Here is a 22,857-nt window from a genome sequence, read left to right on the forward strand (position 1 = left end):
GACAAAAGACCTGTATGCAGAAAATTATACGACACTGATGAAAGAAATTAAAGGTGATACAGATAGATGGAGAGATATACCATGTTCTTGGATTGGAAGAATCAACACTGTGAAAATAACTACACTACCCAAAGCAATCTACAGATGCAGTGCAATCCCTATCAAAGTACCACTGGCAGTTTTCACAGAACTAGAACAAAAAATTTCACAATTTGTATGGAAACACAAAAGACCCCAAATAGCAAAAACAATCTTGAGAACGAAAAATGGAGCTGGAGGAATCAGGCTCCCTGACTTCAGACTCTACTACAAAGCTACAGTAATCAAGACAGTATGATACTGGCAGAAAAACAGAAATGTAGATCAATGGAACAGTATAGAAAGCCCAGAGATAAACCCACGCACATATGGTCACCTTATCTTTGATAAAGGAGACAAGAATATACAGCGGAGAAAAGACAGCCTCTTCAATAAGTGGTGCTGGGAAAACTGGACAGGTACATGTAAAAGTATGAAATTAGAACACTCTCTAACACCATACACAAAAATAAACTCAAAATGGATTAAAGACCTAAATGTAAGGCCAGACACTATCAAACTCTTAGAGGAAAACATAGGCAGAACACTCTATGACATAAATCACAGCAAGATCCTTTTTGACCCACCTCGTAGAGAAATGGAAATAAAAACAAAAATAAACAAATGGGACCTAATGAAACTTCAAAGCTTCTGCACAGCAAAGGAAACCATAAACAAGACCAAAAGACAACCCTCAGAATGGGAGAAAATATTTGCAAATGAAGCAACTGACAAAGCATTAATTTCCAAAATTTACAAGCAGCTCATGCAGCTCAATATCAAAAAAACAAACAACCCAATCCAAAAATGGGCAGAAGACCTAAACAGACATTTCTCCAAAGAAGATATACAGATTGCCAACAAACACATGAAAGAATGCTCAACATCATTAATCACTAGAGAAATGCAAATCAAAACTACAATGAGATATCATCTCACACTGGTCAGAATGGCCATCATCAAAAAATCTAGAAACAATAAATGCTGGAGAGGGTGTGGAGAAAAGGGAACCCTCTTGCACTGTTGGTAGGAATGTAAATTGATATAGCCACTATGGAGAACAGTATGGAGGTTCCTTAAAACCTAAAAATAGAACTACCATACGACCCAGCAATCCCACTACTGGGCATATACCCTGAGAAAACCATAATTCAAAAAGAGTCATGTACCACAATGTTCACTGCAGCACTATTTACAATAGCCAGCACATGGAAGCAACCTACGTGTCCATCGATAGATGAATGGACAAAGAATATGTGGCACATATATACAATGGAATATTACTCAGCCATAAAAAGAAATGAAACAGTTATTTGTAGCGAGGTGGATGGACCCAGAGTCTGTCATACTGAGTGAAGTAAGTCAGAAAGAGAAAAACAAATACCATATACTAACACATACATATGGAATCTAAAAAAAAATGGTTCTGAAGAACCTAGGGGCAGGATAGGAATAAAGATGCAGATGTAGAGAATGGACTTGAGGACACGGGGAGGGGGAAGGGTAAGCTGGGACAAAGTGAGAGAGTGGCATGGACATATATACAGTACCAAATGTAAAACAGATAGCTACTGGGAAGAAGCCGCATAGCACAGGGGGATCAGCTCAGTGCTTTGTGTCCACCTAGAGGGGTGGGATAGGAAGGGTGGGAGGGAGATGCAAGAGGGAGGGTATATGGGGATATATGTATACATATAGCTGATTCACTTTGTTCTACAGCAGAAACTAACACACCATTGTAAAGCAATTATACTCCAATAAAGATGTTAAAAAAAATAGTAAAAATAAAAAAGGATAAATAAAAAAATAAAAGGCAAATTTACTAAAAAAAAAAAAAAATACACAAAGAACTCTCAAAACTTAACAATAAGAAAACAAAGCAATTAAAAAATGGGCCAAAGACCTAAATAGACACTTCACCAAAGATATATAAATGGCAAATAAGCATGTGAAGAATATAAAAGATGCTCCATATCATATGTCATCGGGGAAATATAAATTAAAACAACGAGATACCACTACACCCCTATTGCAATGGACAAAATCCAGAACATTGATAATAGCAATATGCTGGCAAGTATGCGGAGCAACAAACTCTCATTCATTGCTGGGGAATGTAAAATGGTTCGGCCACTTTGGAAGACAGTTTGACAGTTTCTTACCAAACTAATCATACTCTTACCATATGATCCAGCAATCACACTTCTTGGTATTTGCCCAAAGGAGTTGAAAACTTATTTCTTCACAAAAACCTGCACACAAATGTTTACAGCACTTTCATTCATGATTGCCAAAACCTGGCAGCAACCAAGATGTCATCCTTCAGTAGGTGAATGGATATATAAACTGTGGTACCTCCGGACAATGGACTATTACTCAGTACTGAAAAGAAAGGAGCTATCAAGCCACGAAAAGACATGGAAGAACCTTAAAATCATATTATTGGACTTCCCTGGTGGCGCAGTGGTTAAGAATCTGCCTGCCAATGCAGGGGACATGAGTTCAAGCCTTGGTCTGGGAGGATCTCACATGCCGCGTAGCAACTGGGCCCGTGCGCCACAACTACTGAGTGTGCGCTCTGGAGCCCACAAGCCACAAGTGCTGAGCCCGCATGCCACAACTGCTGAAGCCCGTGTGCCTAGAGCCTGTGCTCTGCAGTGGGAGAAGCCACTGCAATGAGAAGCCCGTGCACCGCAACGAAGAGTAGCCCCCACTCACCGCAACTAGAGAAAACCCAGGTGCAGCAACGAAGACCCAACGCAGCCAAATATAAATAAATAAATTTATTTTTTAAAAAATCATATTACTAACTGAAAGAAGCCAATCTGAAAAGGCTGTATACTATAGTGTTCCAACTACATGACATTCTAGAAAAGGCAAAACTATGGAGACAGTAAAAAGATCAGTGGTTGCCAGGGATTGGTGTGAGGGGAACGGATGCAGAGGAGCACAGAAGGTATTTCGGGCAATGGAAATACTCTGTATGAAACTATTACAATGGATTCAAGTCATTATAAACTTGCCCAACACCACAGAATGTACAATACCAAAAGTGACAATGTAAACTATGGACTTTGGGTGTTTACGATGTGTCAATGCAGGTTCATCAACTGTTAACAAATGTACCACTCTGGTGGGGTATGCTGACAACTGGAAAGGCTATGCATGAGTGGGAGCAAGGAGTATATGGGAAATCTCTGTACCCTCTCTCAAATTTGCTGTGAACCTAAAGATGTTCTAAAAAATTAAGAATTTTTAAAAAGTGGATTATAAATTATATATAATAGAATATAAGAATAGAACAGCAGTTCTCAAAGTTTAGTGTACAAACCCCTGGGGGGTCCCTAAGATACTTTCAGGGTGTTCACAAGGTCAAAACTATTTTTATAATATCAAAACAATATATGCCTTTTTCATTTCTCACTAAATATTTTAAGGCGGGGAGTGGTGCTGACATTTGCACTGACAGCACAAAGCTGTGATAAATAAAACTGAAGGCACCTTCACATGAATTAAGCCTGTAAGCACCGAACCTTACTAGTGCTCACTGTATTTATTCTCCATTGCTATTTACTCACAGTTTAAAAATAAACAAATAAAACCAGCAACAACAAAACTGTTTCACTTAAGAAATTCCTTAATGTAACCATAAAGAATTATCTTTACTAAATTTCAACCCTCAAGTATACTTGCTTTTAATATTCTGTGTGAGGAAATAGGAAGAACATATAAAGCATTTCTGTAGCATACAGAAGTACAAGGAAGTATGAGGAAATGCAATGGTGCTATTGTTTAAGTTGGGAGCTGACCTAGCTAATTTCTTTTTTCAAGAAACACTATTTTACCTGAAAGAAAAACTGACAGAAACTATGGTTCATCAGACTTGGGTATCTGGCAGTTTTTTGAAAATGAACTAAGTGTGCCCATCACTTCAAGGAAAACAAACTGACAGTATTTGTTTGGCAATGATAAAATTCAAGCTTTCAAGCAAAAATTAGAATTTTGAAAACTATATCCACTACAGTGAGCTTCATCGCTTTCCAATACTTAAACACTTTTCTGTGAGATATGTGGAGATATTAATATGATTTTTTATCCTGTATAATGAACAATGTGTCAAATGTATAACTCAGTGAACCAATATTTTCCATGTCACCAACGTATGTTACAAAATTACATAGGGGTTAGACAGTCATTCAAAGTGCAAGATATACCAGTGAACTTTAACATCACAAAAAGTCCATTGATACGGTTTCAGATTCCACTTTGCAGCTAACCTCTCAGAAACTACCACGTGTTGAGTTTTAGCGTAGTACCAAATTACCTGAAAAAGCTATTAAAACACTCCTCCTTTTCCAATTATCTATCTGTGGAAGATTAGATTTTCTCCTGCCAAAACTACATATCACAACAGATTAAATTTAGAAATAGATATGAGAATCCAGCTGTCTTATATTAAGCCAGACATTAACAAGAATTGCAGAAAAGTACAACAATACCAGTCCTCTCACTAAATATTTTTTTGTTCTGGAAAAGAGTTATTTTTAACAAATATATATTAACATACAATCATTTTTTAAATTAATAAATCAACATTTTAAAAATTTCTCAGCTTTAATTTCTAATATGGTAAATAGATACTTACAACCCACATAAAAGGAAGCACTTTGAGGTTCTCAATTTTTAAGTGTAAAGGGGTCCTGAGACCAAAAAAAAAAAAAAAGTTGACAACTGAAGATACAGCAAATTATTAAACAAATGGATAATAGAGTCAAAGAAAATACAACAGGGCAAACAAATTGTAACAGTGGAAAACACAAAGGCAAAGGACTTATTCCATTGTAGATTTAATTTGAACTTGTTATCAAGAGATAAAAAGGTTGTAGAGTGTGTTTAGGCTATCTTAATCAGGCTTTTAGAAGCATACAATGAGATGATATAATTAAAAAGTACTTCAATTTTATGAGGCTGTTTACTTCAAGAATCTTATTGCAGAGTACCTAGAAATGAAGAGGGATAGGAAAAAGGCCTATAATGCAGCTTTACAGGATACATGTGCTTCCTCTTCACTTCATTATGAATGATGTAGAAAAGAATAAGAAGAAAAACTGTCTTGTTTAAATGTAATTATTTCTATTATTCTAACCTCTAAGACAGAATTAGAAAGAAAGAAGTGCTGAGTGAAAGTCAGCTAGATATATTAGTTGCAAGACTATTTTGTGATTTAAATCACTGGTAATATTACCATCTTGAGGCAAAATCAAGTATTACAATTTTGAATGACAAAGAACCTGAGAAGTGTTCCAGTTAGTCTTTTCTTAAGAACCATGCTTTTCATAAAAGACAATCAAGTATTTTACTACTCCACATTCCCCACCCTCCAAGCCACTCCTAAGAAAAAAATCTTTAAAGTTCTTTAATGAAGAAAAAAATTAAAAGAATGTTATTTAAATAGAGAAATAAAAGGGATGCCCTAAAAAAACAGTCAAGTTAAAAATGAAAGCATAGCCAAAAACCGAACAATTGATGTAATTCAACGTGTCAACTTAATAATTAAAACAGCCATGGCTAATTCTTAAAAGAGCAATGTTACACATTTCAAGCACAGCTTTAGATAAAAGTTGTGTTTGGTAACTCAACACTCATTGTTAATTTCATTTTTATACGTTATAATTGCTGTCACACTTAATTTCTCTCATTTTGTAATAGAGGAGGTACTAGCCTCCTTACTATCGATATTTTCCCCTCACCTTGACCCACAAGATTTTCATGTGAATTTTCCCAAGTATGCCATGAACAATCTAGTTTTTACTGACAATCTAATCCAAAATCTACCCTTACCTCTTGCAGACATTCATCTATTGAATTTCGGCTAAATCCAATAAAACCTACTTGTGTGTGTCTGTCTGTGTCTGCGCACGTCTGTATCTGGGTGTGTCTCCCTGAGTCTGGATATGTCTGTTGGTGTGTGCCTCTGTGTCTGTCAGTGCATCCCTATGTGCCTGCGTCTCTGTGCATCAACATGTTGATGTATATACACACACACATCAGGATAGCATAAGGATAATAAGAATCAGAGGAGAAAAAAAGAAATAAAGGCTAGAAAGATATAATAGTATTGTTTTATCTTTTAGCAGTTAGTCTTTTCCAGTTTAAATTGATAGACATAGTATGAACAAATATTTCCCTTAAAAGCATAGGTCTAGATTTAAGTCCAAGATTAAAGACAATACGCATATGGCCCATTTCTAGCCATCATTTTATATCCAAAACTGTGAAGTAGTCTGAATAACCTCCATATTCCTGTTTATACTCCATTTTGCTTCCAATTCAATGACAGATTTACAATACATACAGATAGCAAGAGAAAGAGAAAGAATGCGCAAGCTTGCAAGCACCAATCTTTCCCTCTGCTTCTTCACCAAGTGGCTGGATTATGCCTTTACCAGAGTCAATCAAATCCTCTGAGATAAACAAAGGGTATTTCCAGTAGCCCACAAACTATATAATTTGTTCCTATGAAGTAAGGCTTTGTCACCTTTGTGGACTATAATAGTTTTAAAAATAGTTTAAATAACCTAATTTTTTTGTCAATAATTACATGGCAGTGATGACTTATCCTGTGTTCTTTTAATAGCAATGATTTTGAAGTCCAAGCCCTCTCCCCTTAAGAACATTACCCTAATTCCAAACCACCACCAAATGAGAATCTGTTCTGCATATAGTACTAATTTACTAACTATATCCAACCTGTTGATGATTGCAATGTTTGGTGCAAGCTGTGCGGCAACTGAAGGGTGAACAGAGGCGAATGGACACTATTTCTGAAGAAGTCTTCTGTTGCTTTAGACTGCAAAACTTTTGTTTCCCAGAGCTGCAGAGAAAAACAAAATGTTTGCTCTAAAAAAAAAAAAAAATTAGGATATTTACTCCTATATTTTTTACTTTTAAATTAAATTGTCAGCTGAAGGCACAATAAATGGGTAAGTATTAAACTATAATTAAGGGGTTTGAATTTAATTTATCCATTTTTTTAAGCTGAAAAAAACAAAAGAAACTTCTACTGTCTACAAACCTGCTTCAAGTCTTTTAAGACTTGTTCCTCTATACCTTCTTCAGCAAATAGATCCCGCACTCCTTCAATTACATCTTCAATTACAGATCTGTAGAGTTTAGGCTACATAAAAGCAATTGTTAAAAGTTTTATATTCTCAAGTTTGAGTGTATCCAGCCTTAAAAAACATGCAGTGTACACTTTCTAATCTTATATTTGAAGAAAAGCCACCATAAGGAGTTTCCCTCTGTGCATCCTATTCCCAATACAGTCTTGGCTTTCCATAAATTGGTTAACTTCAGACCCATAGTCTCAGCCTATCTATAAGGCTGAATCACAATACTACAAAAAAATATGAGATAATAATCTCATCAAGATGTATGGTTACTTTTAGGATCCTTGGCTTTTGTGTCAGTATTTAACCTCCACACTCCTTTTTAAAAAGGAAATTAATTTAAGACAGGTGGAAATGAACCTTTTGTTTTCAATTTACCTTTTTCTCAGAGGGACCCAGAGAGCTTTTTTAGAGTTTACTATATTACTCCATAAATGTAAATAAATTCCAAGCCATAAATTTGGGGCGAGCATCTACAATAATGTCACCAAAGTCTGTCCCGCTTCCAAAATACACAGAGTCCAAAAAGATATTCTGAACCATGGTCAAGTAAAAGTACAACTGCACCAAAAAGGATTTCCTAAGAGAAACTAAGTAGGACATAAACAAACCTTACCCTTCCACAATCTGCATACTGCAGAGACTAAGTAACATCCTAAAAGCAGATCTTTACCAGATTAAAAACTGGTCAATATCAAAAGAAAAATAGCCCTGTGAAATAAACTCAGTCCTTCAAATCTATGTAAACTGTGCTCCACTTCCACCCTAGTCCAAAATGGCAATGCTGGGAAATTCCCTGGCAGTCCAGTGGTTAGGACTCGGCGCTTTCACTGCCTGGGTTCAATCCCTGGTGTGGGACCTAAGATCCCGCAAGCCACGTGGCACCGCCAAAAAAGATCAAATAAAAATAAATAAAATTAAAAATTAAAAAATGCAAAAAAAGAATGGCAATGCTAAGTGTACTGACAATACTGACCTAGTGGAAGTTCTACTGATAAGAAATAATAAAATAGGAATTTAGTTGAATTGCTCTTATTTCAAATTGCTTAATCAGGCCAAATTGAAAATTCTGTCCTTCTAGGACTGCTTTTTCATACTACTCAGTAAATATTCTAAGTACTCCTGTTCATGCAAAGAGTAGTTAGGTATTAAACTTATTCCTTCTAAAGACCCAGAGTGAGCCTATGAAAAAGCCAATCTGTAATATTTTAATAATATATTATTCACAAGCATAGTCACTAAGATTAAGTGCCCTAGATTAGTTCCTTCTTCTAAAACAGTTTACCCTGATAAAGCCGTGCTTAATTGATGTTTCAGTGTTAGTCCCAGCTAGTGTGATCACACTTAAAGCTAGAGGTAAAAACTCCTAGGGATAAAAACATCTTTTAAGATCTACCCTCAGAATGTAACAGCAGCCATCAAAAGTAACCCATTAGAACACAATTTTTCAAAAGCCAAGTAGGAATTGAACATACTTTCTCTTCTAGGACTACAGTTAGATTTTATATTCTCTCCCTGTTATCTTCATTAGTATATGTATAGTCCACTATGCATAGCCCAGGAAATCCATCTTAACCTCTTCCCTACTTAAAAGAAAACACACATACACACTCCTTGGAGTCTCACCATCAAATAAAATGGTATACACGGTAAGCTTACATTCAAGCATAATAATTTCACATATATTAAAACACTTTATCAGAAAAAGGATACACATTAAAATAATAACTTGTCGTCAGAAATGAACCATTTTATCCTGCGTATGTATAGATGGAACCCATAAAACAACAGAGATCTGGACAAGCACATTGCCTTTCACCAAATGTGAAGTCTGTTGAAATGAACTGAAAATAAACGTGATTTCTTGACTTTTTTTCTTTAAATCAATTTTTAAGATTGATAGAGTGTCTCACAAGACCATTTAGCCTGTCAGTTCTCATGTGAGGTTTACGTACTCCTTAACGGTAACAAAGCAACGTCTGGGTTTATCAATTCCAACTGTACACGTAAACATTAAGATGCTTAAGGATGGGGAAATGGAGGGGTGGGGGAGAACTCTAAAAATATGTGGTGGGGTAACGTAAAGTATCACATTACCTATTATTTCGGGTAAATAATATAGCTTAGAATCAACAGTAGTCATACTAAAATTAAGAACTACAATTAGAGTACAACTGAACTCAGTAATTCTAAACACACTAAACTGGGAGGCTTAAGGTGCGTTCCATCTCTAACCACCTTCTCAAATCCTCACTCTAGAGGACCTCAGCTCGATGAGTGAGAAGGAGAAGAAGAGGGGCACTTGTTCTTCTGGCGGGGGGGCCAGGTCCAACTTCTGGCTGAGCTACTGGCCCTCATCCACTTCCTCCAACACGGAGAAGAACAGAGGAGCCCCTAAGGGAGAGGGCTCCTGAAAGTCTGTAAAGAGCCAGGAGGGAAAAAAAAGGGTGTGCGCAACTCCGCTGCCATGAGCCCAGGACCGCGCTCCCTCTGCGCGGAGCGCAGGCCGAGAGGCCAGGCTGGCGGTCCTTACCACCGGGTTGACGCCGTCCATGACCGCTGCCCCGGCGCCTCGCCCCTTGCGCCTGCGCAGCACGCGGTGCGCCTCCGAGGACCGCTCCTTGCGCGCTTTGAACGTAGGTGCACGTTGTCCGCGCAACTACGTCAGGACGCTGGGGGCGGGGCAGGGGAGGAGAGAAAGGTTAATGACGAGTGTTAAGTGGAGTCGCGCTGCAGAGGCAGGGAAGAGGTTGACCTGCACGTGCAAAGAGACCAGATAAAACGGGGTGGTTAAGTCCGGTGTAACCAACTTTGGGCCGTTCACATGACCCTTGAAGAGCCTTTATTTTCTCAATCTATAAAATAAAGGCTAAGAAAATAGGGGATGAGCAATGCAGCGGTAGATCCCAGTTCACTTTACCTTTGAGAAGAGGGGAGCTAGTGGTATCTGTCTTCTCCTTCTGCCAATTTTCATTCCTCCTCTTACGCCCCAGTCACAGCTGAACTCCAGTATATAATAAGAGTCAAACTCTTCTAAGATTGGTTCTCAAAGTGTAAGACAGCAACATCAGCTTCATCTGGAAACCCTTTAAAAATGCAAATTATTGGGTCCCTCCCCAGACCTACTGAATCAGAAACTCTGAGGCTGGGACCTAGGCTTCTGTAACTTTAACATGCTCTCCAGGTGATTCTGATGGGCACTTAAATGAGACTCTTTGTCCCAAAGCAAAGATTTTCAGCTTTGGCTGCACACTGAAATCACCTGGGGAGCTTAATAAAGGTTCGGCACCTGAGTCTCACTCCACAGAATCTGATTCTATTATGCAGCCAAGTGCAACCACTGCTAAAATAAAGTCAGCACCCCAATACCACCCAGGCTCCTTTTCCTCGTCAGGCAGAAATCACACTCTTGACCTGTAATAACTCCCTCCTTCTCGTGAAGGGTAGAGCATATAGGGGCATACCTTGCCTAGGGCTGACGGTAGATGTAAGCACAGATAACCTGGAGGGTTAGATAAGGGAACAAGTCATTTATTGCCACTACTCTGCCTTTTAAAACAGCCTTTCTAGCCTGCAGATAGGTCCTGACCTAACCAGATGGCTAAGTTACTGAATGATTAAAAATCCTATCAGGTTTAAAATTGGCTGTTTATTTATTTATTTGTGCATGTAAGTTCAGTAGAGCTATTTATGTCCAACCATTCTGTATTTGCTTTGCCTGGGTCAGGTACCTTATAGTTTGTGAGTTTCAAGAAGCTAATTTATACGAAGCCCTTTAGAAGACTTTCCTAAATTGAAAACTATCTGAAATTTCTTTTACAAAAAGCCAAGAATGTTACATACTGATTTTTAATGATTGTATCTCTACCTGGCAATTTACTACCAGAAGTATTCAAAGTGACTTAACTTCTACCCAAAACAGAAAGCTAAAAGCAATCATTGATTCCTACTGATATCATAAAAATTCAATTAAATTATTCAATTATTCAGCTTATTGCCGAAAAATCTCATTTTTCATCTTTTTCATAGCCAAGTTTTAAAACTTTATTCCTAAGTGCATAGGATTGGTAATCACCTAACTTTTTGTGATAGCATACTGTTTTATATTACTTCATTACATATTTTACCCTTCTCAGGGCTACACTATAGATCATACATACTTTTGAAATTAAACTTGGACCTTGGTACCCATAAAAAGTGTGACTAAGTTGAACTGTTGTTTCTTAGTATACTTAGTAGACTCAGGTTGCCAAGAGGTTATGTAACTGGCAGAGAAATGTCAGTAACTTTCCATTTGCCCCTGGTGGTCTGTCTGCATGGTCACTAGTAGACTAAGATGTAGTTTCTTCCCAATAATAGACAATGGCTTTTAGAGGAGGTATACTTTAACCTACATTCCAGGTGAATCCAAGTTGCAAACCTGCTCTGGACCTGAGATAGCCAGCTTCCAAGATGGCCCCCAAAGATCCTTACCTCCTGGTATTTGCGACCTTGTGTTCTCCCCTCCTACATTGTACCATGGTTTGTCTGGGTGACCAACAGAATAAAGCAGAAGTAATGATGTATCACTTCTAAGATTAGGTTATAAACGACTGTGGCTTCCTTCCTTGGGATTCCTTCAGATCACTCACTTGGGAGAAGACAGCTGTCACGTTGTGAGGACAGTCAAGCACTCCGCCTATGGAGAGGCCCATCTGGCAAGGAACCAAGACTCCAGCCCATAGCCAACAGGGATCCCTGTTGGAAATTGATCCCTCCCCATTTGGGCTGTCAGATGATTGCAGCCCTGACTTGTCTGCATCCCTTTGAGAGACTTTGAACCAGAACCACCCTCTAGGCATCTCCCAGATTCCCAAACCTCAGAAACTGTGTGAGATAATAAATATTTGTCATTTTAAGCAGTTAAGTTTGGGGATAATTTGTTACACAAAATGGGATAACTAATACAGGACCCATTCTCTGATTGGACTGTGCCTAGTGAAGGCTTGGTTTTTCCTCATTGTAATCGCAGCATTTAAAGTTTCTTGAGTACCCTCATCAGTCACAACAGCATTTGAAAAGTATGTAAAGGAATCTTTATAGGCTGATATTTGATAGTGTTGACCCCAGGTTATCATCAAACAAGCAGACTGTTGTAGTCATGTAATGATCACATTTCTTTTGTCAATTTTTCAAACTCAGAGGGGAAGTGTGTTGCATACACAAAAGACTTTTGATGCTAAAATTGAAATTTCAAGATCCCAAAGCCTCAGTGAGGCAATTTTACAGTAACTTTTTTTTTTTTTTTTTTTTACGTTAGTAATTAGAGAATAAAAAAGGAATGCTGAGCTTTGGTCTCTGAGTATACAATTTTTGAAATTACACCTGTGGCAAAGAATAAAGCTTTTCCCCAATTGCCCATCACAGTTCAGAGCATCAGATTTTCATTTTCTCCTGCTTTGTTTAGAGGCTATAATATCTATTTAACATATCATTTGTAATCAACACTAGTTTTGTAACATTTAAGCAAATCTTAATAATCAGATTAATTTCTCTGCATTCTGTAAGTTCATATTACTTTTGCCTAGAGGTTTCAGTGATATTATTATAAAAGTAAAGAAAAAACTTCTTTGTTTATTGTGAGAAAAGACCATATCTATGAAGTCCTTTCTCTGAATAAGAATGTTTTTAAAAATGTATTTTAGAGACAGCCCATTATCTTTTACATATTAAATTTTACAGTCAAATGCAGGGCATTTCAGTAACTCTAGACGCTAAATAATATATTTATCAGTAATGAAAAATACAAGTTAGGCTATGAGCATATGCCTTAAGGCAGCAAATATTCACAATTAGTTTCTGAACATTTTTCACCCAATGCACTAAACCCAGCAGTATTGTGTTTCTCTGCCTCTGTTTCATCCTTCACATCATTCAGGAAATGAAAATCACATAATCTCTGCCTCACCTTGTAACTTTGAAATGCCTGCAATGTTAGTAGTTCTGATTTGTTTATACTCTGCACTTTTATAACATTTTCCATTTTCTAATACAACTCTAAAATCAACTTATATTATTTGAACATCAGATACAATTCCACCACGATGAATCCCTCCCTCCTACCCCAACAGGATTTCAGTTAAAATGATCATGTGACACAGTGCGATGGCCAACTGGTGACCCTATCACACAGTGGAACACTGTTAATGTTCACATTACTACCTATTTTTAAATGTTTTAATATTAATATTAAAGAGATGTATGAAAATTAGTGACTATAATTAACTCAAGGAAAGTGTGAAGGATGACTTCAAACACAGTTTTCCCTATGGCTACTTTTCAACATTCTCATCAGGGTCTTGATAAGAATTCAGTAATTTCCAAGCTAACAAATTATTCCATTTTCATTTCTTTAATCACAATGTGTATAATCAAATGTGAACATGAAATATTAGCAAGAATAATGTCTGTTGTCTCCAGTGAATTTTCCAGCCTAAATTTCTACTTAGAGAAGATGGAGGTAAAGACCAATAAATTGAACTTAAGGCTATGACCTGGAAAGAACCAACCAGCTTTGTTGCCACAGTAACTGTACTTATCTTCTTTCCTAATTGGTCTCATTTTGTAAGATGTAAAGGTAGCATCTTGAATATTCTATACTATCCTAGGTGCTTCAAATATCAGGAGAGACAGGGACGACATGGAGTAGACACGCTCCTTCCTATTCCTTCTGCTAAGTACAGCTAAAAAAAACTCTGGATATTATACGTAAAACAAAGATAAGAAGACTCTGAAAGGTGGAGAGAAGAGCATAGACAGTTAGGGACCTCACAACCCAAAGAATGACACAGCAGTAAATCCCCTTGTTTTCTTTTTGCCTTGCCTATACCAGCCTGGGTACTGGTGAAGCTTGCAACCCGGAAACATCAAAGGTCACAGACCAAAAAGAACAAAAGCCTTTTTTCTCTAGCTAAGGACCAGAAAAGGGGCAGCAAGACAGAAAACTTTTAGACAATAACTGCTCTACTTCAAACGCCACAGGAAAAAAGCAGCCCCACCCAGAGCCATCAGCAAAGGCAGAGTAGGGAGTTTAAACTTCCACTCTTGCCCAGCTGTAACGAGGTGCAGCCATCCCCACGATGTCACTGGAGGCCACCTGGGATGCCTGGACTCGTCCCCCCAGCCCAGCTATGATGAGGCATCCCCACCAGCCACTAGGGTTGTGTCAGAGAAGACCAAAACCTTCATTCCTGCTGTGTGATATTGTGACCTCCCCCTGCAGGGTCCGTGGGGGCCATGTGAGAAGGAGTTACAAGGTCCCCTTCCCTGCGTCAACCAGCGCGATGTCAGTGGAAGCTGGGTGGGGGGCCTGAACCCCTACCCTACCCAACTGTCACGAGGAGACCCTCCTTCCCTGGGCTGTCAACAGAGGCTGAGCCAGGAATAAGGCCTGGAAACTTTGGCAATAGCAAGTGGGTACTTTCACTTTCCCCTACTGGCCCTGTGTCAGAGGAGACCTACTAAAATAGAAGATTTAAACAAGATCCAGAGTCTCATAATAACCAAAATGTCCAGGATGCAATTGAAAATCATTTGTTATACCAAGAACCAGGAAAATCTCTACTTGAATGAGAAAAGACAATTGACACCAACACAGAGATGACTAAGAGGTTGGAATTATCTGGAATTTAATTCCTAGCATAGTACCTCCAATATGGAAAGCATTCATTAAATGTTACTGATTTGGAAGGGTAAGCTGGGATGAAGAGAGAGAGTGGCATGGACTTATATATACTACCAAATGTAAAATAGATAGCTAGTGGGAAGCAGCCGCATAGCACGGGGAGATCAGCTCGGTGCTTTGTGACCACCTAGAGGGATGGGATAGGGAGGGTGGGAGGGAGACGCAAGAGGGAGGAGATATGGGGATATATGTATATGTATAGCTGATTCACTTTGTTATAAAGCAGAAACTAACACCATTGTAAAGCAATTCTATTCCAATAAAGATGTTAAAAAAATGTTATTGATTTGAATATACTGTTAAACTACTGTAAAATGGAATTTCTAGCCTGTTTGTTGGGAAAAATTAGGGACTAAATTGCAACTATCTTTAGGAGAAGTGGTGCATAGATCTAAATTCATCCTATCATTCATTCATTCAAAATTTTTTATCCAACGTATCGATCATAAGCTCTGGCTAAGCTTATGATTAATTGACATTGATGCCACCATCACCTACCACCACCCCTGTATTTGGGCCTCTTCCCCAAAAATGCGAAATCACTGTGGACAGAGCCACCCCAATCGAAATCCTAGTTGGGGAGGAGAGGGAAGAGATATACACAAGCATCTACAATATAATGGGATTCGTACTAAAAATTATTTATGAGGAGCAACTAACCTGAATGGGGGTAGTCAGGGAAGGCTTCCTGGAGTAGGATGCCTAAACTTCGATCTGTGGAATGAGTAAGGGACAAAGGAAGGGGGCAAGGAAGGGTGTTCCAGGGAGAGGGCACTGTACAAGCCAAAGCTTGGGGTGTCTACACCTCTAGGGAACGCAGTGGGTTTGAGGAAATGACAGCAGTTTGGTTTGGCCAGTGGATAGAGAACAGGGAAATCTTGGCAAAGCTAAGGCTGGCTGGTAAGTAAGGGCCAGATCACATGTTCTCCACCGACTACAGCATGGAGGTAGATTGGAGGATGACCACACAGGAAGCAGACAAGCAGTTAGAAGTCTGTGGGGTAAGGAAAAATGAGCAGCTCTGTTTGAAAAGCCTGCAGCAGAAGCAATTTCCCCGGACAAGAACAACAAGATCTAAGTTACCAATGTATAGCCTTTCCTGGCAGTCAATCATATAAGGCAAAGAGGAAGAGAGGGGGAAGACTCCAAGAGACCTTAGGGGAAGGGGATGGAGCATCCACTGACGGGGGGAAAGGTAATAAAAAGGTGACAAACATCATCTAGTTCACAATTTTATCCAAGGCCACTTCTGGTTCCAGTGTAAGTTTAATATAGAATTTGTCCTTTTCCACAATGAGTACTTAGCAAAGCCTTTGAAAAGTATTTCAATGTCTCAAAATAACCCACTGGAGAGGCAGGCTCTTGGCATTTAACAATGCCACCGTTCAAAGATGCTCTTTCCTTGTCCTTTTCATGGCACTTGAGGACCTTTGGGTGGAATTCTCTCTGAGCAGTGTGAAAATATCAAAACAAAGCCCTACAGAAAAGGACAAGCGCTGCAACTGGGTGCCATCTCCCACCCCCACGCAGACACTCTCAGATCTGCAGCATCTTTCTCAGAGATGAGAAGCAGAAAGAGACTAAATTCTACAGTGATCACAATTGGGTTTCCCCAATCAGAACATTTATTCTCTGGTAGAGGGAATTCATAGTCTCAGTTCCAAAAATCACAAAAATGTGCCCGTTGGGTCAGCCTAGTTGATATTCAAGCATTAATACCAGTAAAGAGCAAATAAATTGAAGGACATGACCAAAGTACTCAAGAAAATAAAATCAAAGTTGGTCATAAAGGGTCCTTAAAGGGAATTCATAGACATCCACCCTCTGTGGGAGGGTGGAAGGTCTCTGAATCCAATTCCATTTCTGTAAAAGAAACTAAGAAATAATACCTTGGATATATAGGCCTGCCTGCATCTGTACCTGTAAACTCTGCCTTGCCTCCAACTGCAGTGTGTGAACTATTTACGCCCTTATCTAAGTCAGCCCTCTGCTGGCTGATCTCATCCCCTCTGATCTACTCAGAGATGCGGCCCTAGCAGTTTTCTCCCTCTCTGTCTTCTGCATCATCAGTTTTCCTTTCACAACTGGATCACTGCTAGCCTGCAGAGATATCCACCACCTGAGGTATACCAAGGACGGGGGAGAGGGCAGTCAGTCCTGGGCACAGGCAATAATGGTACACACTGTCTGTAGATAATTTAAATACATAAGGAAATTGACTAAAAGTCTCTCTCTCACTCTCTCTTTTTTTTTTTTTTTTTTGACCATGCCACTTGCAGGATCTCAGTTCCCCAACCAGGGATTGAACCCATGCTCCCTGCAATGGAAGTGCAGAGCCCTAACCACTGGACTGCCAGGGAATTCCCATAAAAATCTGCTTTCTATTATTACCATGTGCTGACAGTTCTAAGCAACGTCTGAGCTAAAATGCCCCCCTCCCCAACTTTTTTATTGGCATAGTGTTCTAAACAGTTGCTACAATTACTGTTGTTTTAATAATGCATATGTAAGCTTCAAATTGGCACATTTTTCTTCCATTGGCGCATTTTAATTTCTTAACATTTAATAAACACATTTAATAAACTTAACATTTAATAAACACTGTGTTCTACATAGAAGTTAATTTGGAAAACTCCCAGTTACACAGTTGGACCAGGACACATGTGGACTTAGATACACATATTTGTTTTGGGAATTCATAATGGTCCAGAATTGTTCAAACTTGCCTCAGGCACAATTCTTGTCTCCATCCCGTTTGGTACTGCGTATTCCTGGGTTTGAACCATAAATTCAAAATAAACAATGATCGTAAATATGAAGAAATAGAACTTGAGTTACTTCAGTTTTGTCATTCTGTGTGACCACTTGGAGTTGCTATTTGTGTCTTTAAAAGAGTGTAGCAGAGTATGAATGCAAGATGTAATAGTTTTGTTTGGTTACTTTACACATGAAATACTGTATTTGAATAATAATATATTTAAAATTGACATTTATTCTCTATTTTAATCATTAATTGTTTTAACACTAAAGAAGGAATCAAGAAAATAAAACATTACATCAGCAGCTACTTAAATTGTACTTTTTCCAAATGTTTTAATTTTATTAAAGTTCACTTATTAGTTACTAGAAAACTATTGACATAGAGTATTATTATACCAGACTATAACAAAGAATCAAAGTACAAACTCTTAGGTAAATGTAAAAACTACTAAATAAATAGTTGTGTATGGGACTTCCCGGGTGGTCCAGTGGTAAAGAAACCACCTTCCAATGCAGGGGACGCAGATTCGATCTCTCGTCGGGAAACTAAGATCCTACATGCCACGGGGCAACTAAGCCCGTGCGCCACAACTACTGAGCCCGTGCTCCTCAACTAGAGAGCCTGCATGCCGCAAACTACAGAGCCCACGCAGCACAACTAGAGAGATGCCAGCACGTCGCAACCTAAGAACCCACATGCCGCAACAAAGGCTCGACGCAGCCAAAAACAAACAAACAAAAAATAGTTATGTATATTTTGTCCTCTGGGAACTTGGAGGAATTTGCAGGTGTTCACCACATCAACATGAAATGACACTGACCAGTAGAGTTCAATCAAGAAAATATTTAAAAGCAAAACAAGAGACAATTGAAGCAATGGCTGAATTTATATTGAAGTATATAATACCTTCAACACCACACATACAGTTAATGAAAACTGAAGAAATAGGCACATCTGAAGATATAAATGACACAAGGTTCAGATGACATGGGATTGAAAGATGACAAGGAATCATTTTCTGTAAATGCTGACAGTGAGAAAGAGGAGGAAATTTTTAGCAAGAGTCAACATCAGTAAGGTTAAAAAATAATAATAATGAAGGAGAGACACTAGTAAAGACCAAAGCCAAGACTTAGGTCTCAAGCGTGGAAGGGATGTTAAAAAAGATCTCATCCTCACCAGCTACTGTCCCAAAGTTCATATTTGCAGCAAAGCTCCCCCCCAAACACCATCTACTCACGGTCTCCACATGCACTTGAGTTGTCTGTCAAGTTCACCGATGTTCTCCATGTTGCTAAATTCAATGGTCAACTCTTAGTCCTCATCTTATCCTATGAGCAGCATTTGAGGCAGCTGATTACACTTACTCCAGTGAGCTACTCTTCCCAAGTCTCCTTTATGGGATCATCCTCACTTTCCTGACCTCTGAACTTTAGAGAATCCAAAGGGTCAGTTCTCAGACCACTTCTACTCTTTATATTCACTCCTAGGTGATCTCATCCAGTCTCACAGCTTTAAGTACTGATATCTCTAAAAGTCACATCCCTAGCCCAGACCTCTGTCCTTCCTTATATAGCCAGTTGTTACTTACTGTCTCCAACTGGATATCTAATAGGCATCCCAGAGTTAACACATCCAAACCTGAATTTCTGACCTTTCTCCTCAAACTTTCTCCTAACAGTCTTCCCCTTCTCCGTAAAAGACAGCTCCATTTTGTAGCTGCTCAGCCAAAACTCTGGGAGTCATCTTTGGTTCCCTTCTTTCGCCCACTCTGGGAATCCAATCCAATCCATCAGCACACACTATTAGCTCTGTATTTCAAACGTGTTCTAAGTCCAACCATTTTTCATCTCCCATACTAGTCACCATCATCTCTCACCTGGGTTATTGCAGTAGCCTCCTAAGTGCTCTCTCTGCTTCTCTCATTGCCCCGCTTCTATGTCCATGGAACCATCTTAACATGTAATTCAGTTTACTGAATGTCACTCCTCCGCACAAACCCTCCTAGTGGTTTGCGTTTCACACAAAGTCCTTCCCATAGCCCATGGAGGCCTACTGATCTGCTTCCCTCACCTACCCACAACCTCTCTGATTCCTCCCCCAACCATCCTCCTTGCTCACTCTGCCCTGGCCACCTTATAGCCACCTGCCTCCTTGGTGTTCCTCTGATGGCTAAGCACACCTTGACTGCAGTGCCTTTGCACTAGGAGTTCCCTCTGCTGGACACACTCTTCTCACTTCTTTCAGACCTGAAAAGAATGTCATCTCATCAGACAGGACCTTCCTGACCAACCTATCTAAAAGGGCATTCTCTGCCACTCTGTTGCTTTTTTTTTTCCTACATAGCAATGATCACAGCCTGATACCTGTTTATTGTCTGACTTCCCCCACTATTACATATCCTTTACAAGAACAGGAACTTACTGTTTTTGTGATTGTTTATCCCCAGTGCCTAGAAAAATGCAGGTACCTAGTAGACACGCAGTAAACATTAGAATTAGCAAGACAATTAATTGGAGCAATGGTCACATAACATTTTGAGGTGATTCAAAGTCACCACTTAAGGCACCCAATGTCTTAAACAAGCCTTCTGTACTTCAGAGTGTGGAAGACAGCTTCAGGAATGCCTCAAATGTTTAGCCACATCTTTGGAAACACATTGTTCTAACAGGCTTTATAGGGGAATGACATCATCTACCCAGAAACATTTCTGAGAGAAAGATAGAGCCCATCTTGAAAAGACAATGCTCATTACTGATTTCAGAGAACTAAACAGGGTAAAGTCTTATCCCTGAGACAAGGTGGCATGGAATATTCTCCTGAAAGCACATATTTGCTTGTTCTTACCTCAGAACCTGAAAGTACAATCCTGGGCTGGAGCTCTTTAGAGACCACATCGATCTTGATATATGTACCTGAAAGCTCAGAAGGTGAACATGATGGATTCATTGTAATATGTTATACATCTTTCAAAGTAAGCAGATTTAGAGTTCATTAATTCTCATTAGAAAAAGTTTGTTTGACATGTGTTGAGAAGGAAGGCACTATTTTTCTATCTCTTTAGTACTTACAAATGTTTAGAGATAAGTATGGTATTTAAATCTTCGGGATGTGTAAAATTGTATTCAACAGCCTTTTTAGACTAGGCATTAGGAATACTTTAAAGTGTTTGTCTATTGCATTAATTTTAATTATACTCCACTGGATTCACAATGCTTTGAAAATGCTTTACAAAATGCCCCCAAGATCTTTTATTAATCATAATACAAGCATCATCAAATTCAAATGCTGTTTCTCACTCTGGGTAGCAGCAGCTTGCCTGCGAGCGCCCTCTTCTGTTTCAAGATAATACCGCAAATTGTATTACAGGGAATTCACAGCAATTCTGGATAGTACAAAAATGGGCTTTTCAGGAAAATGTCAACACACACAATCATATTATTTAAATATGCTATCCTCCCACCTGAGGTCTGTACGGCTCTTCTGGAGCAGATAGATGAGGCGAAGATGAGGGAAATGTTGCAGTCCCCGAAGTATAGTGGTGATTTGCATTTCTTCCCTAGGCAGTCTCATAGAAATGAACTTTAATCTTTTAAAACATGGGGCAACTCGTCTAATCTGTTCTCCTTACAGACAGGACATGATTTTAAGGCATAAAATCACCTGGAGCTTTTATCTAAGGTAGTTTCTGTAACTCAACTATTTGCTCTCTGGCTAGCAATTCTGTCTTGCTTTAAAAATTGACAAATTCTTATTTAGATGCCAGGTCTAAGCAGGATCTTATTAACAATTATAGCAAAAATCTTTTGTTTCAGTATAAACTGGGGAAATATGCAGGCAATTAGGTTGAGCGCCATGAAATTGCCATCAAGAATGGTTAAATATTGTCAATTTTACATGGTTCAATTAAATACACCCAGCCTTGTCTGTTAGGACCCTGGGTAAGAGCACAAAAGGTCCTGGGAGTAGAGTAGCTGCTGAGAATGGGAGGGGCTGGAAGAGACCCAGCAAAATGTAGTGAAATCACCTTGCGTCTACACAAAGAGGGTGGGCGAGTCTAGGTGAAGTTGAGACAAAACAGGAAAGAAATGATTGATGGAATCTGAGAAATTTTGTTATAAATAGGATTGGTTTATGTTACTTAATCTTTTTGTTGTTCCTGCCCAATGAGAATCAAACCCTGTTAATTTCAGTAGTGGCTAAAACAGTTCCAAATGATCTGGCCTCTATGAAGTTTCATTTCCTGATGCAGTTTTGAAATTTAACTTTAATATAGCTAGATAAGAACTGAATTTCAACACATGGCAGCTTCCTCATGCAAAGGGCGGGTGGAGAGGTTGTTCGGTTGGTTTTTATTAGAGCTGATTTATCTTCATATCTTTAATGCCCCCCCAAAACACACACACTTTATCTGAAATAGATTCTGTAAAATTGCATACAAATAATTTTCTAAACTTAAAAAAATTTCTTTACATGCACATCATTTCTAGTTGCCAAAGTTTGCAAGTTCCTTAGAATTCTCCTGGTGATAAAGTTCATCCCGTTGGGAAGAATTGCGAAAGACTAACTAGTTCATTTATTCAGGTTATCAACACCTTCATTGTCTTTGAGTTATTTTACAACTCTGTAAATTTTAGAATACTCATAATAACATACATGATCTTTGTCCATACAAATGCAAGTTTATTAGGGGAAACTGATTATTGATATTGGCCTATGGATAGATCCATTTTGCATCTATTTGTAAACTCTTTTCAGAATTCCTTATTTCCTGTATGTGTCTCTGCTCTTTGAATTCTCCTTAGAACCACTTGTAACATCTCACCAGTTCCCTTGTTAGTTAATGAGTTAAGTAAGATCTTGGGCACATACTCATATCATTTCTTTATGAGAGTAATGATTATATCCTCTTTTAAAAATCATCCTTTAACATCACAAATTGTAGTTTGATCGTGTTATTTTTCCAGGATGTGCCAAGACGCCATGTACGCTGAGTCCTTAATAGTGAAGCAGGTATACATTTGCCTGACAGAGTCAATTGGTTAAGGTTATTGAAATTGATTTCATACCTTAAAAAAAATTGCCCCAGACCTTGCAAAAGAAGATATGTCCATTGCACAGCAAGA

At 38.7% G+C, this 22,857-nt stretch overlaps 1 protein-coding gene across 1 annotated transcript in view; it reads right to left on the minus strand.

Annotated features, from left to right (window-relative positions):
• The window catches only part of GTF2A1L (general transcription factor IIA subunit 1 like), a 61,339-nt gene extending 46,430 nt beyond the window's left edge, over positions 1 to 14,909 (minus strand). The window contains exons 1-4 of the mRNA XM_082427809.1: positions 10,168 to 14,909; positions 9,781 to 10,002; positions 7,154 to 7,255; positions 6,829 to 6,952 (exon numbers count right to left, since the gene is read on the minus strand). Of these exons, the coding sequence (XP_082283935.1) occupies positions 6,829 to 6,952; positions 7,154 to 7,255; positions 9,781 to 9,801 (247 nt within the window). The 5' untranslated portion in view covers positions 9,802 to 10,002; positions 10,168 to 14,909. The remainder of the gene's footprint in view (positions 1 to 6,828; positions 6,953 to 7,153; positions 7,256 to 9,780; positions 10,003 to 10,167) is intronic.
• Between the last annotated feature and the right edge of the window lie 7,948 nt (positions 14,910 to 22,857).

This window comes from Balaenoptera physalus (genome assembly GCF_965194825.1).
Source record: "Balaenoptera physalus genome assembly, chromosome: 15".
Taxonomy (NCBI): domain Eukaryota; kingdom Metazoa; phylum Chordata; class Mammalia; order Artiodactyla; family Balaenopteridae; genus Balaenoptera; species Balaenoptera physalus.